Raw genomic sequence first — 23,761 nt, 5'->3', positions numbered from 1 at the left:
TTAACCCAGCAGACCACTGGCCAGAGCCTCCAGATCGCCCAAAGTCTCGATCTGAGGCTCGGCCTTCTTTTTGCTCTTCTTGGTCTTGTCTCTCTTGTAGGTACTCTCCTCCTCGCTGGACTCCGGCTCGGCAAAGGACACCCGAACCTTCTTGCTGGGGCGTCGGGTATCCTTCTCGGGCTCCGATTCGGGATCGGATGGGGGTGGGGTCCCGAGATCCATCGGCTCGATGTAGGGCAGCTGGAATCCTTGTGCACCACGCTCCTCGTCGGCCTCCTCGTCCGCAAGAGCTCGTTCGCGGGCCTTGCGCTTCTCCTTCTTTTCCCGACGCTTGTCGCGCGCCACCTCCTTGTCCTCGAGATCGGCTTGGCGCGTACGCTCGGTCTCTCCCTCCAAGAACTTCTCGCGCTGTGCCTTGGCATCGCCACGAGCCTTGAAATCCTCCTCGTCCTCCATCTCGTACATCTCGTGGGCATTTCCATCGTCGTCGTAGACGAGCTTTGTACCCTTGCCCTTGAACTTGAGGAGCTTCTTCTTCGATTTGAGAAGCTTCTCGCGGCGCTTCGAGTCGATGACCAGCGGCTCCTGGCCGTCGATCGCCACCTTTTTGGCAACCGACGCATCGGAATCGGAGTCGGAGTTGACCTGGTCAAGACCGGCATCACCGGCGACGAAGCGACGCTTGACCGACAGGAAGTCGGCATCTTCGTCGGCATCCTCACCAGCGCCATTGCCAGCACCAGTAGCCACAATGGTACCATCGTCGTTGATAAGCTTGTGATAGTGCTCTGCAAGCACGTCCTGGTTTCGTCGCTCGAACATGCGGTCGTATCGAGTGCGCACCTGTTGCTCGTCCTTCTTATCCTTCTTATCTTCGGCATCCGAATCATCCTCATCGCTAGACATAGAAGCCATTTTCCATGAGGCATTCTTGCGCTCCTTGGTGTCGTCTCCCTTGATGAACTTGATACGGGGGGACCGGGCAGACCCAGACTGCCGGCAAACTCTTCGAGCGGGAGTTCCTTCAGGTTGAAGACCTCCTTATCCTTCTGCACGTAAATAGATTTGACGTAGGAAATAAAGGCCTTTTGGCCAAGGTACTTGAGTTCGGGGTCCTTGAAGCACATGTTTTGCAGCTGGTTCTTAATGCTCTGTTGCTTGTTCGCCTTGATATTGATTCGTTCGATGGGGACCTTCTTCTGCTCCAATCGCAGGAGCATGCCCTTCTCTTCGCTTGGGTCGAGGAACAAAACAGCACGGCCAACTCGCTCATATCGGGCTGTGCGGCCTACTCGGTGAATGTATGTGTCGGCATCTTCGGGGCAGTCCATTTGAATAACCCAGTCGACAGCGGGGAAGTCGAGACCTCGCGCGACAACATCCGTCGCAAAGAGAACGGCATGTTGAGATTGGGAGAACTTGGTGGTAATGTCAAGTCGTCCTCCTTGTTTTTGTCGACCGTGAAGATGCATCAACGGAATACCGGGTTGGAGGTGTCGCAAAGATTCGTAAACAAATCGAACTTGTTTGCCCGAAGATAGGAAAACAACTGTCTTGGACTTGAGATTGCTGCGAATAAAGCTCCACAGAGTGTCGATCTTCTGGGGCAGTGGAGTGACAACGTAGTGCTGCTGGAGAGTAGTAGGGGTGGCCGAAGCAGCGGCTTCGTGGACGGCCACGTACTCGGGCTCTTGGAGACTAAGACGAGCCAAATCAGAAACCTTTTTGGTTTGTGTGGCACTGAACAGCATAGTCTGACGTTCCTTCGGAAGGTGATCAATGATAGCGTCCACCGAGTGCTGGAAACCCATGTCGAGAATGCGATCTGCTTCGTCCATCACTAACAACTGCAGGTTGTTTGTCTCGAACATAGCTGTCTGATCTAAATGTTGCAGAATACGGCCGGGAGTGCAGACCAGAATATTCATGCGACCCAATCGATCCTGTTCCTCGCGCAAACTTCTGCCGCCAATCACCAGGCCGGCGGAAAAGCCATGATACCGTCCCACCTTGCGCAGAACTTCGAAGATCTGGATCGCCAACTCTCGGGTCGGAGATAGAATCAAGGCTCCGAGACCATCGTACTCCGTCCACTGCCTGCGGTATAGGTTCTCGAGAACGGGGACAATAAAGGCCAAAGTCTTGCCGCTGCCGGTCTTGGCTGCGCCGAGGATATCACGTCCCTTGAGGCCATGGCTGATGGCGCGAGATTGAATGTCGGTCATTGTCTTGTAGTGAGAAGCCGTTAGGCCGCGAGCGGTAGGATCGGAGAGTGGTAGATCGGCGAAGTTTTTGAGGGAGCCTTTCAGATCGAGATCCTCCACACGCTGGATGAGAGAAGACAGCGAATCCTCACCGCGCTTGCGTTTGAGGTTCTTCTCAGATCCATGATTCGTTTTGGGGGCTTTCCCGCCAGATTTCCGAGGCGGAGCCATGATTAGCGACGGTGTTAAGACAAGTGTATTTCAAGTGTAGGTTGCTCAAGGTGACGGGAGACCTGCGAATTTCTTATCGAAGCAGCTTTTTTTTCGAGATGACTAAGCATGATAAGAACCTTATCAGGTCGCGCGTTCCCACCGACGCCCCGGGGAATTGTTCAGATGCATCTTAGCATTCGCATCTGCCCATTTGACTCCTCTAGCCATGGCAGAAGACGACGATCAGGATATTTTTGACTCGCTGGAGCGCGAGGCGTCGGAGTTTACCAAGGTGGGTGCATTGGAACTTCCCCCGTTGTGCTCGTCCTCGTGCTCGGCCTGAACTAACCCGCGAGTTTAGGATGCGGAGATCGACCGTATTCGCAAGGCATTTTCCCTTGATTCGTACGTTGCCTAAATTACCCTTACAATTATACTTGTTACCCTCTTTTTAACCCTCTGTTAACCGTTCATTGCCCTATAGATATGCCGTCCTAGACCTCCAGCCGGGTGTTCCTGACAAGGACATCAAGGTTCAATACCGGAAAAAGTCCCTCCTGATCCACCCCGACAAAACCAAGAACCCCGCCGCGCCCGATGCTTTCGATCGGTTGAAGAAGGCACAAACCGCTCTGCTCGATGAAAAGCAGCGCACATACCTAGATGAGTGTATTGCCGATGCGCGGCGGCTGCTGATCCGTGAACACAAGTACACGTTGGACTCACCGGAACTTAAAACGGAGGAATTCAAGGTGGAATGGCGCCAGAAGACCACCCATGTCTTACTAGAGGAAGAAGCTCGGCGGCGGCGACAGGCCAAGGCTCGTATGCAAGAAGAAGGTCGAGAACAGCGCAAGGAAGAGGAGGAGCTGGAGGCGCGTAAGCGCAAGCGTGATAATGACAAGGCATGGGAGAACACACGGGATGAACGCATTGGGACCTGGCGAGACTGGCAAAAGGGTCGCAAAGGAGATGACAAGACGAAGAAGAAGAAAAAGATGAAGGTGCTCGGCTGAGCTTTGCGCAACCTGGTGTTCCAGGTTCATCTCCTGCACTCTTATGATACTGCTTGATTTCCCATATATCCAATCTACTACCACGGTCAATTGTTCCCAGCCTAGGAGATAGGACCTTTTTCAAGTTGGTCCGGTTCTATCTCTATCCCATCTTACCAAGACCTTCTTATCTAGGTTACCCTTATTAGCTCGGCTCTCCGGAATTCGCAGATATTTGATTCGCGCATGTCCGGTGGTCTATATGCATTCCCCGTTTCCCACTAGGCTAACGACTAGAAGCTTCGATGCAGCCCCTCTTATGGACGACACATAATATTTTAGAAGCAGGCCCTTGTATTGTTTATTAAATAACCAATTTATGAATATATGCTATATATATATATAATATATAATATATTCAATACATTCTACCATCGACACCTCCCCACAGTGGACTACCAAATTGCAGTTCAATTTGCTACTCGTAGTGGTTCCCCAAATGCCGAGAAACCCACTTTCTCCCCCGCCTTCCTGTGACTCCGAATCTTAACTCTTAACTCTTGACTCTTCCAATTAACTCCTCACTTCGACCAACCCCAATTGTCGTCCCTTTTTTCGTCTCTTCCCTTTCCTCCCCTCCCCTCCACACAATGGCTGAGCCTGTGGTCCCTCATCAACCTACGCGTGCGTCAGACCATCTGCGCCCATTCCGACCCGCCGCAATTCCGACATCTCACCGCGGGGCTGAGAACGGATCCGCGAATGGTCACGCCAGCAAGACAAATGAATCTGAGGCCGAGGCTGAGGATGATGAGATTCCCCCCTTATCAACCGTGATCGCACGTATTCATGCCCGCGTACACGCCTTCCTCGCCGAGACACACCCGCCAGACTCCCTCCTCGCCTCGGTCCAACAGCAAACCCGCATCTCCCTCGACGTCGTAGCATCAGCGCTCTCCAAATATAAACTCTCGGAACTATCCCTCTCCTATAACGGCGGAAAGGACTGTCTCGTCCTTCTGATCCTGTTCCTAGCAGGCCTACACCCATACAACACACACGTGCAAAATGACGACCCCTTCAACACCCCCAATACCTCCACCATCCCATCTATTTACGCCCTCCCACCGGACCCCTTCGCCTCAGTCGAAGACTTCGTCATAACATCCGCAGAAGCCTACCACCTCTCCATAACAAAATACACCACCGAACCACCCCACACAACCCTCCGCTCCAGTTTCCAAGACTACCTATCCCGCCACGCCTCTATCCGGGCTATATTCGTCGGCACCCGCCGTACCGACCCGCACGGCGCCCAACTCAGACACTTTGACCGGACTGATTCCGGCTGGCCTGACTTTATGCGTATACACCCCGTTATTGACTGGCATTATGCCGAGATTTGGGCCTTCATTCGTCATCTTGGATTGGAGTATTGCGCTCTGTATGATATGGGGTATACCAGTCTTGGTGGGACGTCGGATACGCATCCGAATCCAAAGTTGCAGGTTGATAAGGCTGGGGCTGGGGATGGTGGCGATGGTCGCTATCTACCGGCGTATGAATTGACGGAGGACGGGGAGGAGAGATTGGGCAGAGAGTGAGTGAGCGGGATGTGATTTGAATCATTGAATCAAGAGTATTTGCAAGCGGGATATTTTTGATTAGATTGGATTGGATTTGGAAGAGTTTAGCGATGGCCCTCTCTGGCTTCTCATCTTGTATACACACACCCCCCTTTCCCCTTACATTGGTCATGTCTATAGATTATACTCTACAATCTGTGCTCACGCACCATCCTATATATGGATTTTACTCTGGATCTTTCTTTGTTGGAACATACTATCATAGTATTTTTGTGCTCGCTAACCATAGAGGTGAGAGCGGATTTCTGCAGAAAACATGTAGCCGAAAACATACCACACAAACATACTCCTCCCATAACTGGAATGAAAGAAAAAACAAACAGAAAAGAAACCTGAACTTAAAGCACAGTAAAACATGAAATCACAAGTGTAGAAGATAGTAAAATCACAGGTGCAGAAAAAGCACATCCACCCACCCTTTCCATGCCATGTACAGATAAACGTCGAATTCATACAGTGTAAGACAGACAAAAACGGAGCGTAACGATCAGCCTGCAGTCCACAGTCACAGGAAGGATAAGGAAAAGATACAAGACGGTAGACATAGTATCTTTAAGACAGAAAAAAAGAAGCAGAAACGTGAAATGACCCGCACCCATACATTGTACATTCTTTGAATGAAAATGCATGTCACGAATCTAAGATGGATAGAAATTGCCTGTGGCAGGCAGATCAGACACACGAGCTTTCGAACTTCTGACTTCCCACCTCCATGTAGGTCTAGCGATTTCACGTGACCGAAGCAGGTGTCATAGTCTCCATGCGAGATGGAAGGGGCGACAGGCTACCACCCTTGATATTTTCCTTCCGGGGACTTGACATGTATGAGCGGGGCTCAAGGGTCGGAGAGTCCGGGACAGCAGTCTTTGAAGACCCGGCGGAGATGTCGGTCATGGATCGGCGGTTCGCAAAGCGGCGACGATACACAGGGGTACTCTCAAGCGCGTTAAGAGAGCGAGACGAAAGTGAGCTGTGGCGAGCACTGTTTGCAGAGTCCTTCATCAACGCAAAGCTATAACCTTGTCAGCTTCCAACACTCAAGCAGGTAAAAGAAAATTATGAAGTATGGAAACCACGCTAACACTTACGTAGGTGAGATCGAAGTTGCTGGAGTCCAGTTCGCGCCTGGTCCCATACCAGTTGGCGAGGCAAAGCTTCCCTGAGAGTTAGGTGTAAGGAGGGTGCCGGCCTGCTGAAGACGCTGCACAGAGGGTGATGGGGTTGATCCCTGCACAACTTCCACTGAGTAATTGTACTCGCCAGCGCGGTATGCCCGACGCTCATTACTCTGCTGCTTCAGCATTTTCTGAGCCTTAGTGTCCGCGAATCGAAGCAGCAATTTGACACTGTTCTCCTTCACTGTAGTGTTGTGAAACTCGCTCAATACTCGCTCAGCGATTTCACGACTCTCAAATCTGTACCAATGGTTCAGCTAACGCAGCTCGACTTGAGGAATGGGATTTTAATCTTACCGAGCGAAACCAACCTCCTTGCTCACACCGGTCTTGTCGTCACGACTGATCTTCTCAGAGACCACGCGGTAAGGCTCGAAGTGGCGACGAAGGTCCTAAAATTGCGGTAAGCAGTCATTCCTTTCCATGTATGAGAATTTCAAGTTCTTCAACATACTGCTTCAGTCCAGTCGATTGGAATGTTGGTGCAATATATATTTGTGGATCCTCTGTCTTCGAGGTCCTTGAGGCGAGAGTTGCGAGACTTCTGAGCGAAACTGGCTTGGTAGCCCAGGTAGAAGAAGCCTCGGATGCAGTTCTCGCAGGATTCGAAACTGTAGTACTGAACAAATCCGAATCTATCGATCGCTGTGTTAGTATGATTAGCGCACGATTATTGGGGAGCCAGACATACCCTTTGCAAAGACCTGTGTCCAGGTCGACGATGGCCTTGCAACGCTCGATCTTTCCGAATCGAACGGCGTAAGCATGCAGCATATCGTCAGTAGTCTCTGGAGGAAGCCTCGGATGTAGACATTGGTAATGCCTTCACGGTTCTCCAGGCATTTGGCCAGAGTCAACTCGGATGGGTTGGTCCACATGGCCGGTACGGCACGAGGGATGGCGGGATCCTGCTGGGTCAGGGCATCGAGGTCTTGGATAACATATCCATTGGTGGTTTTCATCATCTGGTATGCTGGTAGTGAGAGAGGACCAACCTGGGGAAACATGCTTGGGTAGGAATAACCCGTGAGAGAGGCACCGTCTAGAGAGGGTACAAATGGTGTTGGATAGTACTGAAGTGAGCCACCGTTTTCATTCTGGGCCCCCTTTTGATCAGCTTGGCTCCAGGCGCTTTGTTTGTTATCCTGCAAGTCGTAGTTCATCACGTATGGCCATGGCGAGTAAGTTCCAGAAATCATAGAACCAAGATTCTGGTACACACCGGTCGGGACATAAGGAAACTGGTTGACCTGATCGGTCTGCCCAGTAATCGGACTGGTGACAAATGAGGATACCTGTGGAATACCACCGAAAAGGGATGAGTTGGGCACAAGAATCAGCGGACTGTTGTAGGCACGGTTCGCGGCCGACCAATCCAGGTTAGAGTTCACGGTAATGGGGGCAGCAGCTTTGGATGTAAACTTGTTGCGTTGATTCTGCATGTTTGAGCCATTGTAGACTTGGGGGCCGGATGAGTTTACCTCGCGAGCAGGAGTTTTTGCAGCTTGGTTGTAGGTCGACGGGTAAGAAGAGCGAGGATCGTTGTAGTACTGGCCTGCCTGTCCATTGGAGGAAGGGCCAGAACTCGAAGAGCTAGTGTTCTGAGAGCTTTGATGATGCATTTTGAGATGCCGATCGAGGTTTGAATTGAACGAAGTGGTCTGAAGCTTTCTGTTAGCTCTAATTGCCTGTCATTTGGGAATCCATGGTTCAATATGCCGAGGCCATCAAAACATGAAGCCAAAAGCCATTCCATTTCTTGCAAGACACCAATGTAATGTATCTCGATGGCAAAGAAATGGGTATAGAAGGAGATGTACTTACCTCGAGCAGAGGGATTTCTACCTTGGCGCCCTAGACAGGGTCTACGCCAAAGGTAGGCAGAAAGACGAGAAATGATTGCTGTTCAATAACCCAGTTAGTATTTACCCTTATCATCCGACTCTCGACCGTCTTGAAGTTCAAAAAAAGAATGAATCATTGGAGGAATAACTCACAGTTCCGATGAAGATTTCAGGATCTGGCGATGGCCTGGTCTCGCGATATTCGGAGATAAAGGCTGACGGGGCGAGGAAGGCTGGAGTATACAGCCAATAAAGACCAACGATCAGCAAACACCACAAGGACACTGGCAAAGGACAACGATGAGCAGAAGGGGATAAAAAGAGAAAAAAAGAGAAAAAAGAGACGAAAGGACGGGAAAATTCGAAGACTTCGAAAAGGACGCCAAGAGAACGAGGGGATCCAATCCTGGAAGGAACTCACCCACCTGGAGAGACGGAAGGAGCGAGCAATGAATGATATCGATGTCTTCAATGAGAATGAAGTGAGGTGAAAGATGAGGATAAGAGTCGAAGTCACAGAATAGAATCGGGATAGAATGTTGAAAGGAGTAAAGACACAGCGTAAGGAAGTTGAAAAGATGACTCCAATAAATATGCTCGACCGATTTGGTGCTGGGTTGGTGGGGCCCCATCGCATCGTTCGCATCACTTACATCGTTCGCAGCCTCCATCCCGAACTGAATATAGATGAAGAAAGGCGTTAAGACAATTGTTTATTAAGTAAATACATCCCTGATCAGGACTTTTGAAGATTGAAATGCTTAGATCGGTTGTCTATCCTTGAAAACTTGAAGCCACGATCTAGGGCAACGCATATTGTGAAGGCTTCAGGGAATCGCATATGATGAACTTGAAAATGCCACGCATATGAGAGTGAATCTATTTCGGAGCCACCAGGTCTCTGAGACCGTCTGTCAGATCTACTGTGACTTATCGTGTAGCCACTGGTAGACAACCGAGAAGTCCTTTCCTCGATGCGCAGCCTCGACAGCGTTGTATACCTCGCGTGCTTGACCACCCAGAGCCAGGGGAGTCCCCGAATCCTCAGCTGCTGAGAGGGCCAAACGTAAATCTTTATTCATCAGACTGACTCCAAATCCACCCGTATAGCCACGAGAGGCTGGCGCGGTATCCACAACCCCAGGAACTGGGTTGTTGACCTCGGAGGGCCAGCAGCGGCCGGTAGAGGAATTGATCATCTCCGCGAGCGCCTTAGGCTCTAGCCCCCATCGAATTCCTAGATTCATAGCCTCGGCCGTCGCAATATTATTAATGGCCAACATGTAGTTATTGGCGAGTTTGCCAGATACCCCAGATCCAGGTTCACCAAGGTGCCATGCCTTCTTACCCATCAACGCGAGAACGCCACGAACACGCTGGAGGAACTCTTCATTCTCTGCAGAAGCACCGAACATGAAAGACAATGTGCCTGCTTTGGCCCCAACTACTCCTCCGGAAACTGGGGCGTCGACAAAGCGGCCAGTCTGAGTGGTGTGGATTGCGTTGGCGATACCCTTCGAGGTGACAGGGTCAATGGTTGAAGTGTCGATAAAGAGACGCTCCTGGTCGAGAACTGGAAGATTTCCAGGTTTCATAATAGAATTGTACACCTCCGTGACATGCTGAGATTCCGGGAGACTGGTGATCATTACCGTCTAGTAAAGAATCATTGATTAGTTCTTCATCTTCGCAATCCCAACCCAACTTGGATGGCAAATATCGCATGAAGTAGCCAACTTCAAAGCACAAATACAGCTCTACCCATCTCACATAGACCGATGTCTCACAGGGTAGATAATTACTCACCGACTTCTCAGCAACTTCACGCGCATTCTCAGCAACCTCCACCCGTCCAACCTCGGCACCAGCTCCACTGCTCCTCGCAATCTCCTGCGACTCCTCGACAAACCGAGTCATAGCATCCTTATTCACGTCGCGTACAATAAGTGTGTCAGAAGCAGGAATCTTAGCCCGAAGATTTTTGGCCATATTGTAGCCTGCCACATGTTAATCTAGGCGCCACGATCATGAAACGCAGGCATTCGCCCTTGCTACCCCCCAAGGGCCAATCTAGCTCTAAACATACCCATCTGGCCTAATCCGACAAATCCCCATGTTGCGTCACGGTGCAATGTCGTCGAAAATGCTCGGACCGAGCTTACCGAGCTTGTAGACGGCCAGCGTCGGAGCATGCGAGCCGCCCGAGGTACTGCGTACGCGGAGCGGATATTCATTGTGTACTTGGGTCGGGAGGTAAGGAAGGGATACGTGCAAAGTAGGTACAATGCTTTGAGAGAGGAAACTTGAAGAGATATTTTACTCGGCAGACAATTGTGAGGGGAATTCAGGCTTAAATACTCGGCCCATTGATGGCCGTCGCTTTCCGAGGTGCAGTGGGCCTATAATGAGGAGAGCAAACGGATTAGTCGTTCGATGCGGGGGAACCCTTGTGGGGGTGGGTCACGTGGGGTGGAGCTAGTATATAAAAAGTTGAACTTGGAGAGATGCAATCTAGGAACTCGAAGATATTGAGAGCGGGCATACAGTGACCTTTGAATGTTCAATCGAGGTTCTGTATTGTAACAAACTGCCCAGGGTGGGTATCGCAGGTCGTCGCCCGATCTCGGCATTAGGCGTTACCCGACGTCGGCACTAGGCATCCGCGCCTACCCTACCCCGGACTTATACTGATACCCATCTGAGCGATGGCTTTTTTTACTTTCATTAATACTACATGAACTTTTTCGTTGCATCTCGAGTTTTAACATGTATTAATGGAAATCTCAAATCAATTGGAGTAGATCCTGCGCATTCGTTCTATAATGACTAAAGTGTAACAGTTCAGACTACCCTCACTCACGGCAATCAGGATAACCACTTCGGCACAACTGCATCTACCTAGCGCTATGATGTATACAAACACCCAGAGATGCACCCACTGAAATAACAGCGAAAATATCAAACGAAGGCAAGGGTATGAGATTCGAATCCAAACGCCCGAGAAATGCCCCAGGCTCAAAATGGCAAAGAGGGAATGAGATGAGAAGAAACGGCAAGATAGCATACTCTGTGGTATTTATGGATCCAGTCCATGACTGGAATCCTTATCTTGGTGAGGCGGGGTGACTGGTTGGTCCGGCAAGGTATTCCTCGGGTACTTTCGGTACACGTGGGGAACTGGCTGTTTGCACCATGGCCCGGTGTTGGGCGCGGAGGATGTCTCGTTGTCTCTGCTTCTCTTGGGAGTTGGCCGTGCTACCGGTTAAGCGGCGCATACCGCTGCGTATCATAGACTCCAAAGAATGGGGGCCGTCAGTTGCGCTGCGGACCATAGGTGGAACAGCCACTGCTCGGGATTTTCCAATGGGGTGTTCATCGAAGTCCGAGTGAGCTTCTTCTATATCGTCATCAGAGAAGAACGCAGAGTCGCCATGACCAACTAATGGTGTTTCGTGGATTGCAGGAGGCTGTGTGTGGACGAACAGATTGTTGGCTGGCGATGTGACGGACCGGACATGTGATGCTGGCCTTAAGGTCTGATTCGACATTTGAGAATTCATCGGAACAGGAGATGGCATGCCTGGGTTATCGAATCGGAAATTTGCGGGTCGTGACTCTGCGAGACCATTGTGGAATGATGAAGTTGAGCCTGTTCGGGCGAGAGATTTCCGCAGGATGGGTGCTGTCTGCTGATCGTAGAGATGCGCATTGGTGTCCACGTAGCTTCCGGCGAACCCTCCAAGCATCGGTGGGGCCGCTGGATTGAGTGTTGGCATACTACTCTCATCGAAGAAGTCATCTAGGCTGTCCAGTTTCTGGACGATATTGCCCATGTTATCGTCTGTCTGAGTATCAATAGACTTCATGGTGTCGGCTCTCGGGAAGAATGAGTCATTGAAGTCATCTCCTCGGAACTCCACGCCCGGCGTCATTTCATCCTCCTGATTCAATTCATCGGCTTCGGCACATGTGTAAAATACGGCATGAACGTTGTTCCTAGTCATGACGGACTGAGTAGCGGGCATGGGGACGGACCAACCCGATGGTTCGGGAATGCCGTACAAACTTTGAATCCGCTCGTACTCCTTGCGAATGGCGCGAGATGAGGTGGCAGATGCCATGCTCATACGCAGATGATGACGTTCCATTGGGTTACCAGCAACCGTCATGATGTGATCAAGCACCTCCAAGGCCTGGGGGCAGAGGGGGGTCTGCAGAAGTCGCAGCAATGGTGAGATGAGATCCGGTCCGTGACAAGTAACCTCGTTGCGGCGCATGTCCACTTCGGGGATCAAGACACAGAGGATTTTCATAGTCTTGATTCTGAACCAGTCCGTGGTGTTGGTGAGAAGTCCCATTAAGAAGATCAGACACTGGAAATCCAGATGAGGGAAATAGTATGACTTGATCTCTGTAATGATGTGGTCCAAGAAAACACCTTCAGTCTTATACTGCTGGTTTGCGAAACCAAACAAAGATGCTGCGAGTCGTGGGCATCGCTCATTTTCTGCCACGCGGGCAAGCAAGCTAGCGTGTTGGATTGGCTTCTGGTCGGTGAAGCCTTCTTCAAAGCATTGGAGGAAATGGGGCAGATTGGCCAAAATAGTAAACAAGTGTCGAGTCCCATCTCCAATGAGGCCGTTGTTAGGAAGATTGCTCAGAGAATGAAGCAAATCCAGTGTTCGTTTCAACGACTCGGACGATTTCAGACCCTTGAACACAAGATCCTGGAGACCATCAAAACCACCCTCCCACTTCGGTGGCTGGCCTTCAATGAGCTTGGCCTCCACGGCCGGGTCGCTGAGATCAACTCGATCAAGGAACTTCTCTAGCATGCCCAGGCTCTCCATGAACTCGCTCTCGTGGATCGTGTTCAGACAGGCGCACGTGGTCCAGAATAGTTGGGGATAATGTAACAAGTCTGCCGGCGCCAACGAACTAATTATGATCTTCAAAGTGGTGAGAATTTCCATTGAGAAGGTCTGGTAGTCGGTTTCCTCGTCTGCGATGGTGTTGGACAGTCGAGCAAGCATATCCGCCAGCATGCGTGAGTCCAAAGATGTCGAGATGCAGCGGAAAATTTGGAAAGAACGACATGCCAGATGTCTAACAGGGCATGAAGTCGCCCAGTTCAATGCTTCTTTGGCCCAGAGATCACCAACTCCCTCGTAGGCGAAACTGAAGAAGTTAATTACGTCGCGAGTCACTGTAGCCATGGCCGAGGGCACTTTGCGATCTTCAGCTTCGTCCTCCTTGCCGGAATTTTCTTCATATTCCCAAACAACAGCAGAATCGCTGTTACGAATCGATTCCACGAAGTCCTCGAAGAGCTGCCGAGCACCAGGCGGGGAATCTTCCTCCAATTTTGCTGCGACCAGTTCGTGAATGAGATGAACTAGCATCTCTCTCGCTTGCTCTTGCACAGTAGTAGTATAGTGATCCCAGAGGATGAGAACGACATGGAGCAATTTGACCACATCATCCAAAGCAAGTGAGACCGGTGCTACCATGAGGTCAACAAGGAAAATAAGAGCCACCTGTCCAAGAGAAAGACCAGCTTGCTTCTGGCTGCCTATAGGAATCACAGTACTCAAGTCCGCAACATAAGGGAGATTCTTGATTTCTGGAGGTGGCGAGGTTGAGTCTTTTCGCTCCTGTACCATATTCTTCGGTACCACCTGCAAGAGGAAGAACTCAACTACCTTTGAGCCCGCTGGAGTTCCAGCCAAAAAGACAACAATTTGCTTAGCATATTCCACAAAGTTCTGTTCTTTGCGTTCGAGACAGAGACTGATGATAAAGTCCAGGACCAGCTGGACGTTACCTCCATGCGGGCCTGTGGCCAACGCTTGCCATAGTGCTTGAACCTGGTTTGGCAGGATAGTGCTGCAGCGAATAGTGATTTCAAAGAGATTTGCAAGAAGCATGTAAGATCGGGCAGTTGGGCCGCCATTTGGATCAAGCTGCAACTCCATGGTTTGAACCCACGGGAGGATCGCGGCAACCATATTGCGCTGACTATCTGGTCGAAGGTTGCGGAAGTGCAAAGCGAATTCCGAGAACAAAGTAAATGCGAGATCACCATGCAAAGTGGCTAGTCGCTTAGAAGTCTCGAACTGAGCGAGTTTATACACGGCCGTTGTCTTGTCCGAGATGCTGATATCAAAGTCTTGGATACGGGAGCTCTTCTGCTGCCGCTCCTCGAGCCTACGAAGAAGCTTGGCGGACTTCATGCGAATCTCGCGCTTCTCGTTTCCAAGAGTAACCAAAACGGCACCAAGAATTCTCCAGAACCTGAGCGGATAGTCTGGGTGCTCAATGAGCACCTCGGTCACCACTTCGAAGTAGCTTTCCAGAGCTTTGGGTCTCTCAGAAACATAGCACATCTCAACCGATCGCTCCATGAGATATGAATGCTCCTTGTTGTGGATGATGAGGTTTTTGAGCGCACGACGACCAATTGAGTGCCACTTGTCGCTCAGTGTACCAAAGATTATATCGATCCAAGATAACATTCGGGCAACATCAAACTGAAGCACGGATCCGCTTTCTGTGGTGATGCTGATGGGGCCTGCACAAAGGGAAGCCATTGCACTCAATGCTGCAGCCCTAAGATTCTTCTTTTCAATCTCCATGGCAGCAGCAACGTTTCTCATTTCGCCGCCCTCGTGGGGCTGGGCGACGGCAAACTTCCGCATATGCTCTTCCCGCTCATTGATATGATTCTGGTTAGGGGAGTACCCACACCAATCTTCCATGAGCGAAAAGGCCGACTTGCGGGACTCAAACGGAATCCACCGTGATGGGTCCTTGGTACGATTCACGCCTTCGAAGAGCTCCTCCATCAGGCCACAGTAGTGGAAACGCAAGCGCTGGAACTCCCAGTCATTCTGGACTTCTGCATCGCTCAGGAAGATGCGAATATCTTTGGCATAAGTGATCAGGTTGTTAACAATCCAGTCCTCGTTGTATACCTCTGGCTCTCGCAGGAAATGCGAGGTCAGCTTGTACACATGCGTCACTTCGGTGCGCAGGCGATCCGTCTTTCGGTCCCGACGAGGGCTACTCGGTGTGCGGTGGTGAACGCCAATTCGGATCTTGGCCTCTTCATTGCACGTAGTCACCGCATACTGCAGAGACTCCAGCAAGGTCCGGTACAGATTCTTGTGAATGGCACCGAGTGCTATAACTATAGCGTTGCGAATGGAATCCCGCTCGGCGGAAAGGAGAGGAATGACGAAGGCGAAAAGACTTCGGGCAGAACTTATCTTATCCGAAGATGATGCTCCCTTCGAGGCCTTCCGTGTATGCTGAGCGTTTGCTAGCTGACTTTGAGACTGGGCACCGACACTGGTTACGGTGGTACAAGCCATGACTAGGTAAAGTTTCCATTGCTCGACCAGGATCTCTGCTGTCATATTGCTCCGTCCCAGAGGCCGACTTTGGTAGACATCCACGGGTGAGTATTGGTGTGGTCTTGACCGCTCAGCCAGTGACGAGATCATCTTGTGCATCTGAACTAAACGCGCACAAACAATCTCTCTGCCCAATGTAACAGCGAAGGGACAGGTTTCGAAGCTGACCCGGATGATATTCGGGAACACTTTAGCCCACAGCGTGGAGTCGTATGACACTTCGCTGCTGCAAAGCTCGATTAGGGTGTTCTGCGATGCGCTTCTTCGTTTGCCTTTTTGAATGCGACTCCTCTCCGCAACTGTCAGCTGCTCGTCATTTACATCCAGGATTTGTTGAGAATCAGCCTCCAATATTCTGATGATTCTCGTGTTTTCTTTGCCCAGAGCACTATCGAATTCAGTGATCAGGCGTAAAACATTAATGGCAAACGCCCGAACTCTTCGCGACTGCGAGCACAAAAAGAAGAGACCATGTGATTCAATCTCTTCCACATGCGCAAGAACACTCGAAAGATCGAGATGAAGCGCTCGGCTTCCAGATACGGATTTTTCAAGTTGGTCGGACGCGGCATCTTTGGTCTTTTGCTTGATCTCGTCGATCCAAATACTCAAAAGCTCAACATAAAGTCGCAGCGTTGACTCAATATGCCCAGGGCCAAGCATCCCTTCATCGGACATGGTCGAATAACGTGCATCAAAGTTAAAAATAAATCTCGCGAAGCCGATAGTAACTTGTTGCGCGTGAGATTGCCGGGCAATCGATTTCAACGACTCCGCTGATGACTTTGCAATATTTGATTGAACATGTGCAGTCCCTGTGCATAACAGATTGATCAATGAGTTGAATGGAATATGGTCTGAAAGGCAACGAGGTAAAGCTTGTACTGCAACGTGTAGAAGATCATAGAAGCCTTGCTTTTGATCCATCGTGTTCACATGGTCATCGCGACGTCCAAACCCGAATGCTTCGGTCAGTGGAGTTTTGGGCGTAGTGCCACCAAACTTTTCATCTAACACTGCCTGACCGCCAAAGGTGTTGTCACAAAGAATGGTGATCTTCCCGAGCACTTCACAGAAACGGAGGTAATACTCCTTTACATTGGCACTCAGCCTCGAGATATTGACAGGACTCCATGATGGCTCAGGCTTTTGAGCTGATGGGCCCATCTTAGGCTCGGCTAGCAATTGTGGGCGATGGAAGTAGATGGGAGTAGAAGAATCCAGGAATGGATTTGGAAGAGATCCAGTGGGGAAAGGAGGGCAGAGCTGATCGCTGGTTTCGAGGTCTGACATCGTCGCCAAGAAAGAGCGGATACCAATAACCATCTTCTCTGGCTCCATCTGTTCAATCTTGACTTCTCTAGGAGACAAGAACAGGTCACTATTGATCAAAGGAAATATAATGGTCCTGAAGCAGACATCCGGGTGCTTGAATCCGATCATTCTGATCAGCTGGATCAAGGGGTCCGCAAAGGTAGGTTCTGCGCTGAGATAGGTCCGGCGTCCAGTGGGCAAGGCAATCTTAGTCACTTCCTCTAGCTTGCGAAGGGTGACCGTTGGGGAATCGGAATAGCGAAAGAAGTAGGTCCAAACGAGACGGCAGATCGCCTGAAGGGCTGGAGCTCGAGTAGGGCGATCTTTTAGTCGTGGTGGTAGGCTCGTTACCATCGACAGCCACTGTGCGGAGAAGGTCTCCTTGCTCGAGATGCATAGCAAGAGAACATTCAAAGAGTATGAAGAAGCCCAATGACGAGGTTTGGTAAGAAGTTGCGCCAGTCGCGGTTGGACCAGATCCAGAAACTCCTTCCATCGGGGAATCGAGAGGTCAACTGTCGGATTCGCAGCCACGGGGAGCAAGAGTTTCTCGATCACGTAGCAATAAGCTTGCTTGATTCTTTGTCCGTGGGCGTTGACAAATAGACGTGCTAAGGATCGCATGAAGTCGCATGACTTGCTCCAGTTATCAGGATTCATCGGGAGGCGCAGGTACCTCATACCGAGGATCAGTAATTCCGCTTTCGTATCACCGTCTCTTGTTGGGCCACGAGCTGCTTCATCTTTTTGCAGTTTTTCGAGCTCGGCCAAGAAGCGGTTGGCCACACTAGTGAAGTTTGCTTCACTCATGATTCCTAGCAATTGGCCATATATCCTCCAGTTAGCCATGCGGAGAGGTGAGGCCGAGATTTGCTCCGGATCGACGGTTTTGATTTGGCCGAAAACTATATCTTCGAGACGATCTGCCATGTCGAGCGTAATTGATGCCAGACTACTCTGGTTGAAGATTTCGATCAGGACTCTGCATACCAGGTAGACTGACACTGTTGCTCGGCGTTCGACCAAAGCGACGTCGTCATGGCGAGAAATGAATGGCGTTTGCGGAGAACGGTCTGCTGGAGCACCTGGCTCTGTGGGTGTTTGGGTGGGTTCCGTGTTCCGACGCATGAGCACTCCATTCTCTGTGACAATTGGCTTGGGCTGGGTACAGTTAGCTTATACCTTTCTTTCTGCTTGTTGGCGGGCTCTCACATACCGGCTCGTTCGTCATCTGCCTCGCAGTGATTGCAGCGTCTCCCTTGGCCTTTCTCCAGAGCATTATAGTATCGATTAGTGGTTTTGGCTTCTGGCGCGCGATGTGACCCAGTGCTGATATCAATTGATCAAAATCCGAATCGGCGCCTGGTCCGCAAACTTCCTCCACGGGGGCTTCGGATTCCCCTAATTTTAGGATCGCCTGGTTGATCTTGCTGTCTGCTTGACCAACAAACTATTTAACGCATTGCCAGTCAGCATAGGCTTTGTCTTGTTTCCGGTGGGAAACGCGTATGACTCTCCCCTCTTACCGAATTAAATAAATGATGAAGCGCATATTCCCCCACTGTTTTCGAATCGGAATGATGCTTTGAATGTGAGCGGCTGTGGGACCGATCCCGTCTCGTTACTCCTCCGGAATTCATTCTCTTGTGTAGCACGTTCACGGGGCTGCCATTCATCACGTCATCGATATCGTTGTCCTGGATTGTGCTCAAGGGGACCGGATGACCATGGCTTGTAGGGGCACCCGCTGGGCTTGGGAAGTTGGGATGCGTGTCGAGCTGGTCGAGCTTCGTCGGACCCGGTTCATCGAAAGAAGAGCCACGGCCAAGAGAGGCGATCAGCTCGGGGCTGAGAGGACTAGCGGAAGCAGTCGAGCCAGCCATGCTGGGGTTGCGCGAGTGTTGCATGCCATGGACGATGGAGGTCTGTCGGTGATGGCCGTACGAGTTCGACGGTCGTCTTTCCAATCCCACGTCATATCCTGCAGGGCGACCGGTCGAAACATCGGGACTCTTGGAGCCGGAATGACCGCGACGAGCTTGGATTGTGGGCGCTAATGTGGAGGGATCGGCCGCTCTACCCCGAACGGCGGAGGACTCGCGGCTGTGCATCGGAGTCGATTGCGCTGTTCTGGTAGCTCGCCACTCCGCTGGGGAGGTGAGATTGTGTTGCGAGGCGGCTTTGAGGTCGTCGGGAATGAGGGGCAGCGTGGATTGCTGGCCGGGGCCAGCACCTTTGGCCGGATGAGATGTCACTGTGAGGATTGACGAGTCAGGCAAGATGCCGAGGGATATGATGTGATGGGATGGGATGGGATGGGAGCCTCGGAGCGCAAGGGAGGCCCAACGAACTTACTGGTTGCGACAAGTCAAGAACTCATTGCTCGAATCCCATGCAGGCAGCCGGATAAAACTTGAAGTCAGCAGATCGCAGTAGGCAGGACATAGCGGCTCAATCCATTATGGGTGGAGGGAGGTGGTTCAAGTTTCTGGGAGAAAGAGGGAGCTTTGGGATGTTGATTCGGGCGCACGGGGACCGCTTTTTCTCCTTTGCCGGCGCGAACTGGCGAATCCTAGGATGCTTCTACGCTGCTTCTGGGGCTTCTAGTGGATTCAACTTGAACTTGAAGGTTTCAAAGTTGCTTGATGAGAGTAGTGAGTTTTGTTTTCCTTCTGATAATAAATTTCTAAATCTGTTTATGTGTTCTGCAATGAATGCCAGTCTCAGTGACCAATATATTTACTTGCAGTATCCATGTTGGTAACTACTACTAGTATATTAGTAGTAGTTGATCTCTAGGGCTCTACGACTAATACTAGTAGTACATAAACTTGACCTCTGCTCCCCTTTCAATATCATTTTTATGGACAATTGTGTCAGCCTTGAGCCAGGTGTTTGGGCCCTTGGATGTCACAGCCTCTCCTCCATGTTTCGGATAGTGGGGGGTATAGTATCAGGTACTCTCTAGTTAACTAACACCAAGGTACTAACTACAAGTAGTAAGTGACTAGGAACTCGAGGGGAAGGAAATATGACATTGGAAACGGAAATATTTCAAGGTTCCTTCAATCCTTCAGTTCACCAAGCCCTCCGACGACCGAGTTAATTGATATATAGGGTATGGAGTATGGAGTATGGAGTATGGAACATGGAGTACTAGAACCAGAACCAGAACCAACCTACGATCGACCTGCAGGGCCGTTATGCCCAGCCATCCGTTCCCGCTGATCGTGAGGGGACCACGAGGGTCATCAATCAATCTACACGAGACGCTGTCCTACTAAGTTGTCTCCGTTGTGTCCCACGCGAGGTGTTTGGATCTGACTGCTTCTGTGTCATAGATGGGTCGGCCATCGTGAAACACGAGAACCTCCTCCACTTGTACATTTCTCACCCGTCACAGTCAGACATACGGAGTAGGTCTTCCATATCCGGGATTAGGAGTGCGGCGAGTTCCAGCCTGACCAAGTCGACGGGGAGGGTGATCCCTCTCGCGTGTACATGGCAGAACTGGGTGTCGCCCAAGCCGACCATACGGATCGATTCACCTCACCGGGAAGTCGGTCAAGTCATATCGAAGGCGCTAGAATCAGAAACCCGTGCATGTGGATGCGGGGGAATACCCAAAGTAGACCCCAGTGGACAGCCGTACCAATACCATTGGCATATCCGTGACGGCCCGGGGATGTGCCGGCAAATACCGATTTGGGAGGAATCTCAAATTGTACCCTTTTCTGTAGGAGATCCGGTCTTAAATGGAGATCCAATCCATGCCCATGCCCATGCTGAAGAAGGGAAGAGAGCCGCGGAATGCCTCCGCAGTGGCCGATATTATAGCGGAGGTGAAAACACGGAATGCGGAAGTGGCGGACTGGGCGGCGGACTGGGCGGGTTGGGAGGATTCGTGGGGATCCGTCCGAGCCGTTAAACCAAGCACCTCCATGGCGGACTCTGGCAGTGGTAGTGGCAGTGGTAGTGGTAGTGGTAAGTGGTACTCCTAGTCCACTGAGTGGCACTGGCAGTGGCACTGTAAGTGGAGAGTTGCGCATCTCCCGGCGGTCGTGCCGAACAAGTTGAATACCCGAGGAATGACCCAGCGGTACTTGTCGTCTGTTGGACCATTTAGGTATTACCACGGAGAAGTCCACAGAAGACCACTGGGGAAATCAGTGTGACGCCGTGTTCGCCTTCCGAGTACCCTTTAGTAGTGCCGTTGGTAGTAGTCGAAGAGTACAAAATCTCCCCGGCAGCCGAGGGAGATCCGGAGATCCTGATTCAATATAAACTTGGAGTCTTTCCCCAGGATTGGAATTTGGGTTGATCTGATCGAATCTTCTTTTTTCTTATTTTTTTTTTCTCTTCTTCTCTGCTCTTCTCTCCTCTTCGTATCCCACTGTTATCACACTGTATGCACACACCTGCACCTACACACCTCGGCAGGTAACGATCCACTTTTGTCCGACCGGAGCGTGGTCAGACCACTTTGCCTCTTTCTTCCCTCAGGGGTCTCTTCTGCATTCTTACGACTTTCACGAGCCTCACGAGTTTCGACTTCACGCTCTCGTGCGCATTGGGGTGGTCTTTGGGATTTTTGTTTTTTCCCTTTCCTCCTTTCCTCCTTTCCTCCCATTTCCCGCCTTCTCCTCTCTTCGCCCCTCACTCCGTCTGACTGGGGAGATTGGCATTTCGGCCTTTTTTTTAACTCTCCGCCCCTCCCTCGTGTGCTCTGCGGAGAAAACCCGCAATCGCAATCGCCATGGCTCAACTCGATACCCTCGACCTGGTCGTCCTGGTGGCTCTCTTGGTGGGTAGCATCGCCTACTTCACCAAGGGAACCTACTGGGCTGTCCCCAAGGATCCATATGCCTCCTCCGCCAACCTGAACGGTGCCGCCAAGAGCGGTAAGACCCGCGATATCGTCGAGAAGATGGATGAGACGGGCAAGAACTGTGTCATCTTCTATGGCTCCCAAACCGGTACCGCTGAAGACTATGCATCCCGTCTCGCCAAGGAAGGTTCCCAGCGTTTTGGTCTCAAGGCTATGGTTGCCGACATCGAGGACTACGACTACGAGAACCTGGACAAGTTCCCGGAGGACAAGATCGCTTTCTTCGTGCTCGCCACCTACGGTGAGGGCGAGCCCACCGATAACGCGGTCGAGTTCTACCAGTTCCTCACCGGCGAGGACATCGCTTTCGAGAGCGGTGCCACTGCCGACGACTCCCCGCTGTCCTCTCTCAAATATGTCGCTTTCGGTCTCGGTAACAACACCTACGAACACTACAACTCCATGGTTCGCCATGTCGATGCCGCGCTCGCTAAGCTGGGTGCTCAGCGCATCGGTGCGGCGGGTGAGGGTGATGATGGTGCCGGTACTATGGAGGAGGACTTCCTCGCCTGGAAGGAGCCTATGTGGGCTGCCCTCTCCGACGCTATGGATCTCCAGGAACGCGAAGCTGTCTACGAACCCGTCTTTTCAGTCGAGGAGGATGAGATGACTACCCCTGAGGACGACTCGGTCTACTTGGGAGAGCCCACTGCTGCCCACCGCGCGGGCCAGCCCAAAGGCCCTTACTCTGCTCACAACCCTTACATTGCTCCTATTGGTGAATCCCGCGAACTGTTTACTGTTAAGGACCGCAACTGCCTCCATATGGAAATTGACATTGCTGGTAGCAACCTCAGCTACCAGACTGGTGATCACATCGCTATCTGGCCCACCAACGCTGGTGCCGAGGTCGACCGTTTCCTGCAGGTGTTTGGTCTTGAGGACAAGCGTAACTCAGTAATCAATGTCAAGGGCATTGATGTTACTGCCAAGGTTCCCATCCCGACCCCGACCACCTACGATGTTGCCGTCCGTTACTACATGGAAGTTTGCGCCCCCGTCTCCCGTCAATTTGTCTCCTCTCTTGCTGCTTTCGCCCCCGATGAGGCGAGCAAGACTGAGATCGTCCGCCTCGGTAACGACAAGGATTATTTCCACGAGAAAATCACCAACCAGTGCTACAACATTGCCCAGGCGCTCCAGAGCATCACCTCCAAGCCCTTCACCGCCGTCCCGTTCTCTCTGCTCATTGAGGGCCTCAACAAGCTCCAGCCCCGGTACTACTCCATTTCTTCCTCGTCTCTGGTTCAGAAGGATAAGATCAGCATCACGGCTGTTGTCGAGTCCGTTCGCCTGCCCGGTGCTTCGCACATGGTCAAGGGCGTCACCACCAACTACCTGCTGGCCCTGAAGCAGAAGCAGAATGGCGACCCCTCCCCCGATCCCCACGGCCTCACCTACTCGATCACCGGTCCTCGTAACAAGTACGATGGTATCCACGTTCCGGTTCATGTGCGCCACTCCAACTTCAAGCTGCCCTCCGATCCCTCCAAGCCTATCATCATGGTTGGCCCCGGTACTGGTGTCGCTCCCTTCCGTGGTTTCATCCAGGAGCGTGCGGCTCTGGCTGCCAAGGGAGAAAAGGTTGGAACTACTCTCCTGTTTTTTGGATGCCGGAAGAGCGACGAGGACTTCATCTACCAGGACGAATTCAAGGTATGTTTCACTACCTGAAATTTCTCTTTTCCTTTCTTTGAATATTTTATGCTGACTATTTCTCCAGACCTACCAAGAGCAAATGGGTGACTCCCTGAAGATCATCACTGCCTTCTCCCGTGAGGGCGCTCAGAAGGTCTACGTCCAACACCGCCTGAAGGAGAATGCCCCACTTGTCAGCGAGTTGCTGAAGCAAAAGGCCAACTTCTACGTTTGTGGTGACGCCGCCAACATGGCCCGGGAGGTCAACTTGGTGCTGGGACACATCATCGCTGAGCAGCGCGGTATGCCGGCTGAGCGCGGCGAGGAGATGGTCAAGCACATGCGGAGTAGCGGCAGCTACCAGGAGGATGTTTGGTCATGATTGACGATCTATTTCATGTGGTTTTTCCTTGCTGCTTTTTCTCATCA

The 23,761-nt window shown here is 51.3% G+C and overlaps 8 protein-coding genes across 8 annotated transcripts; 3 read left to right on the top strand and 5 right to left on the bottom strand.

Moving 5' to 3' along the window:
* Positions 1–2,435, bottom strand: dbp4 (RNA-dependent ATPase HCA4; the record flags this gene model as incomplete). The annotated part of the gene is given in 2 exon segments (XM_056635982.1): positions 1–954; positions 972–2,435. The coding sequence occupies 2 exon segments, from the start codon at positions 2,433–2,435 to the stop codon at positions 1–3; spliced, it is 2,418 nt and encodes an 805-aa protein (XP_056486602.1).
* A 208-nt stretch (positions 2,436–2,643) lies between these two features.
* Positions 2,644–3,433, top strand: N7509_011344 (uncharacterized protein; the record flags this gene model as incomplete). Its single annotated transcript, XM_056635981.1, has 3 exons — positions 2,644–2,709; positions 2,779–2,822; positions 2,902–3,433. 3 exons carry the CDS (start codon positions 2,644–2,646, stop codon positions 3,431–3,433), a joined length of 642 nt encoding a protein of 213 aa, XP_056486601.1.
* Positions 3,434–4,062: 629 nt separating this feature from the next.
* Positions 4,063–5,016, top strand: N7509_011343 (FAD synthase; the record flags this gene model as incomplete). The annotated part of the gene is made up of 1 exon (XM_056635980.1): positions 4,063–5,016. One exon carries the CDS (start codon positions 4,063–4,065, stop codon positions 5,014–5,016), a length of 954 nt encoding a protein of 317 aa, XP_056486600.1.
* Positions 5,017–5,787: 771 nt separating this feature from the next.
* On the bottom strand, positions 5,788–7,855 carry N7509_011342 (uncharacterized protein; the record flags this gene model as incomplete). The annotated part of the gene is made up of 5 exons (XM_056635979.1): positions 5,788–6,070; positions 6,147–6,473; positions 6,531–6,625; positions 6,688–6,868; positions 6,921–7,855. 5 exons carry the CDS (start codon positions 7,853–7,855, stop codon positions 5,788–5,790), a joined length of 1,821 nt encoding a protein of 606 aa, XP_056486599.1.
* Positions 7,856–8,997: 1,142 nt separating this feature from the next.
* Positions 8,998–10,311, bottom strand: N7509_011341 (uncharacterized protein; the record flags this gene model as incomplete). Its single annotated transcript, XM_056635978.1, has 3 exons — positions 8,998–9,732; positions 9,884–10,074; positions 10,164–10,311. The coding sequence occupies 3 exons, from the start codon at positions 10,309–10,311 to the stop codon at positions 8,998–9,000; spliced, it is 1,074 nt and encodes a 357-aa protein (XP_056486598.1).
* An 870-nt stretch (positions 10,312–11,181) lies between these two features.
* N7509_011340 (putative cell morphogenesis protein (PAG1)) lies at positions 11,182–19,562 on the bottom strand (the record flags this gene model as incomplete). Its single annotated transcript, XM_056635977.1, has 4 exons — positions 11,182–17,967; positions 18,023–18,256; positions 18,333–19,060; positions 19,550–19,562. 4 exons carry the CDS (start codon positions 19,560–19,562, stop codon positions 11,182–11,184), a joined length of 7,761 nt encoding a protein of 2,586 aa, XP_056486597.1.
* Positions 19,563–20,557: 995 nt separating this feature from the next.
* N7509_011339 (uncharacterized protein) lies at positions 20,558–20,749 on the bottom strand (the record flags this gene model as incomplete). Its single annotated transcript, XM_056635976.1, has 1 exon — positions 20,558–20,749. One exon carries the CDS (start codon positions 20,747–20,749, stop codon positions 20,558–20,560), a length of 192 nt encoding a protein of 63 aa, XP_056486596.1.
* An 813-nt stretch (positions 20,750–21,562) lies between these two features.
* cprA (NADPH--hemoprotein reductase cprA) lies at positions 21,563–23,714 on the top strand (the record flags this gene model as incomplete). The annotated part of the gene is made up of 2 exons (XM_056635975.1): positions 21,563–23,350; positions 23,418–23,714. The coding sequence occupies 2 exons, from the start codon at positions 21,563–21,565 to the stop codon at positions 23,712–23,714; spliced, it is 2,085 nt and encodes a 694-aa protein (XP_056486595.1).
* Positions 23,715–23,761: the final 47 nt, after the last annotated feature.

The sequence above is a fragment of the Penicillium cosmopolitanum genome, assembly GCF_028827165.1.
Source record: "Penicillium cosmopolitanum strain IBT 29677 chromosome Unknown utg000009l:1.0-9042332.0:1.0-9050551.0, whole genome shotgun sequence".
Classification (NCBI taxonomy): Eukaryota; Fungi; Ascomycota; class Eurotiomycetes; order Eurotiales; family Aspergillaceae; genus Penicillium; species Penicillium cosmopolitanum.
This window is presented reverse-complemented; position numbering and strand designations above follow the sequence as displayed.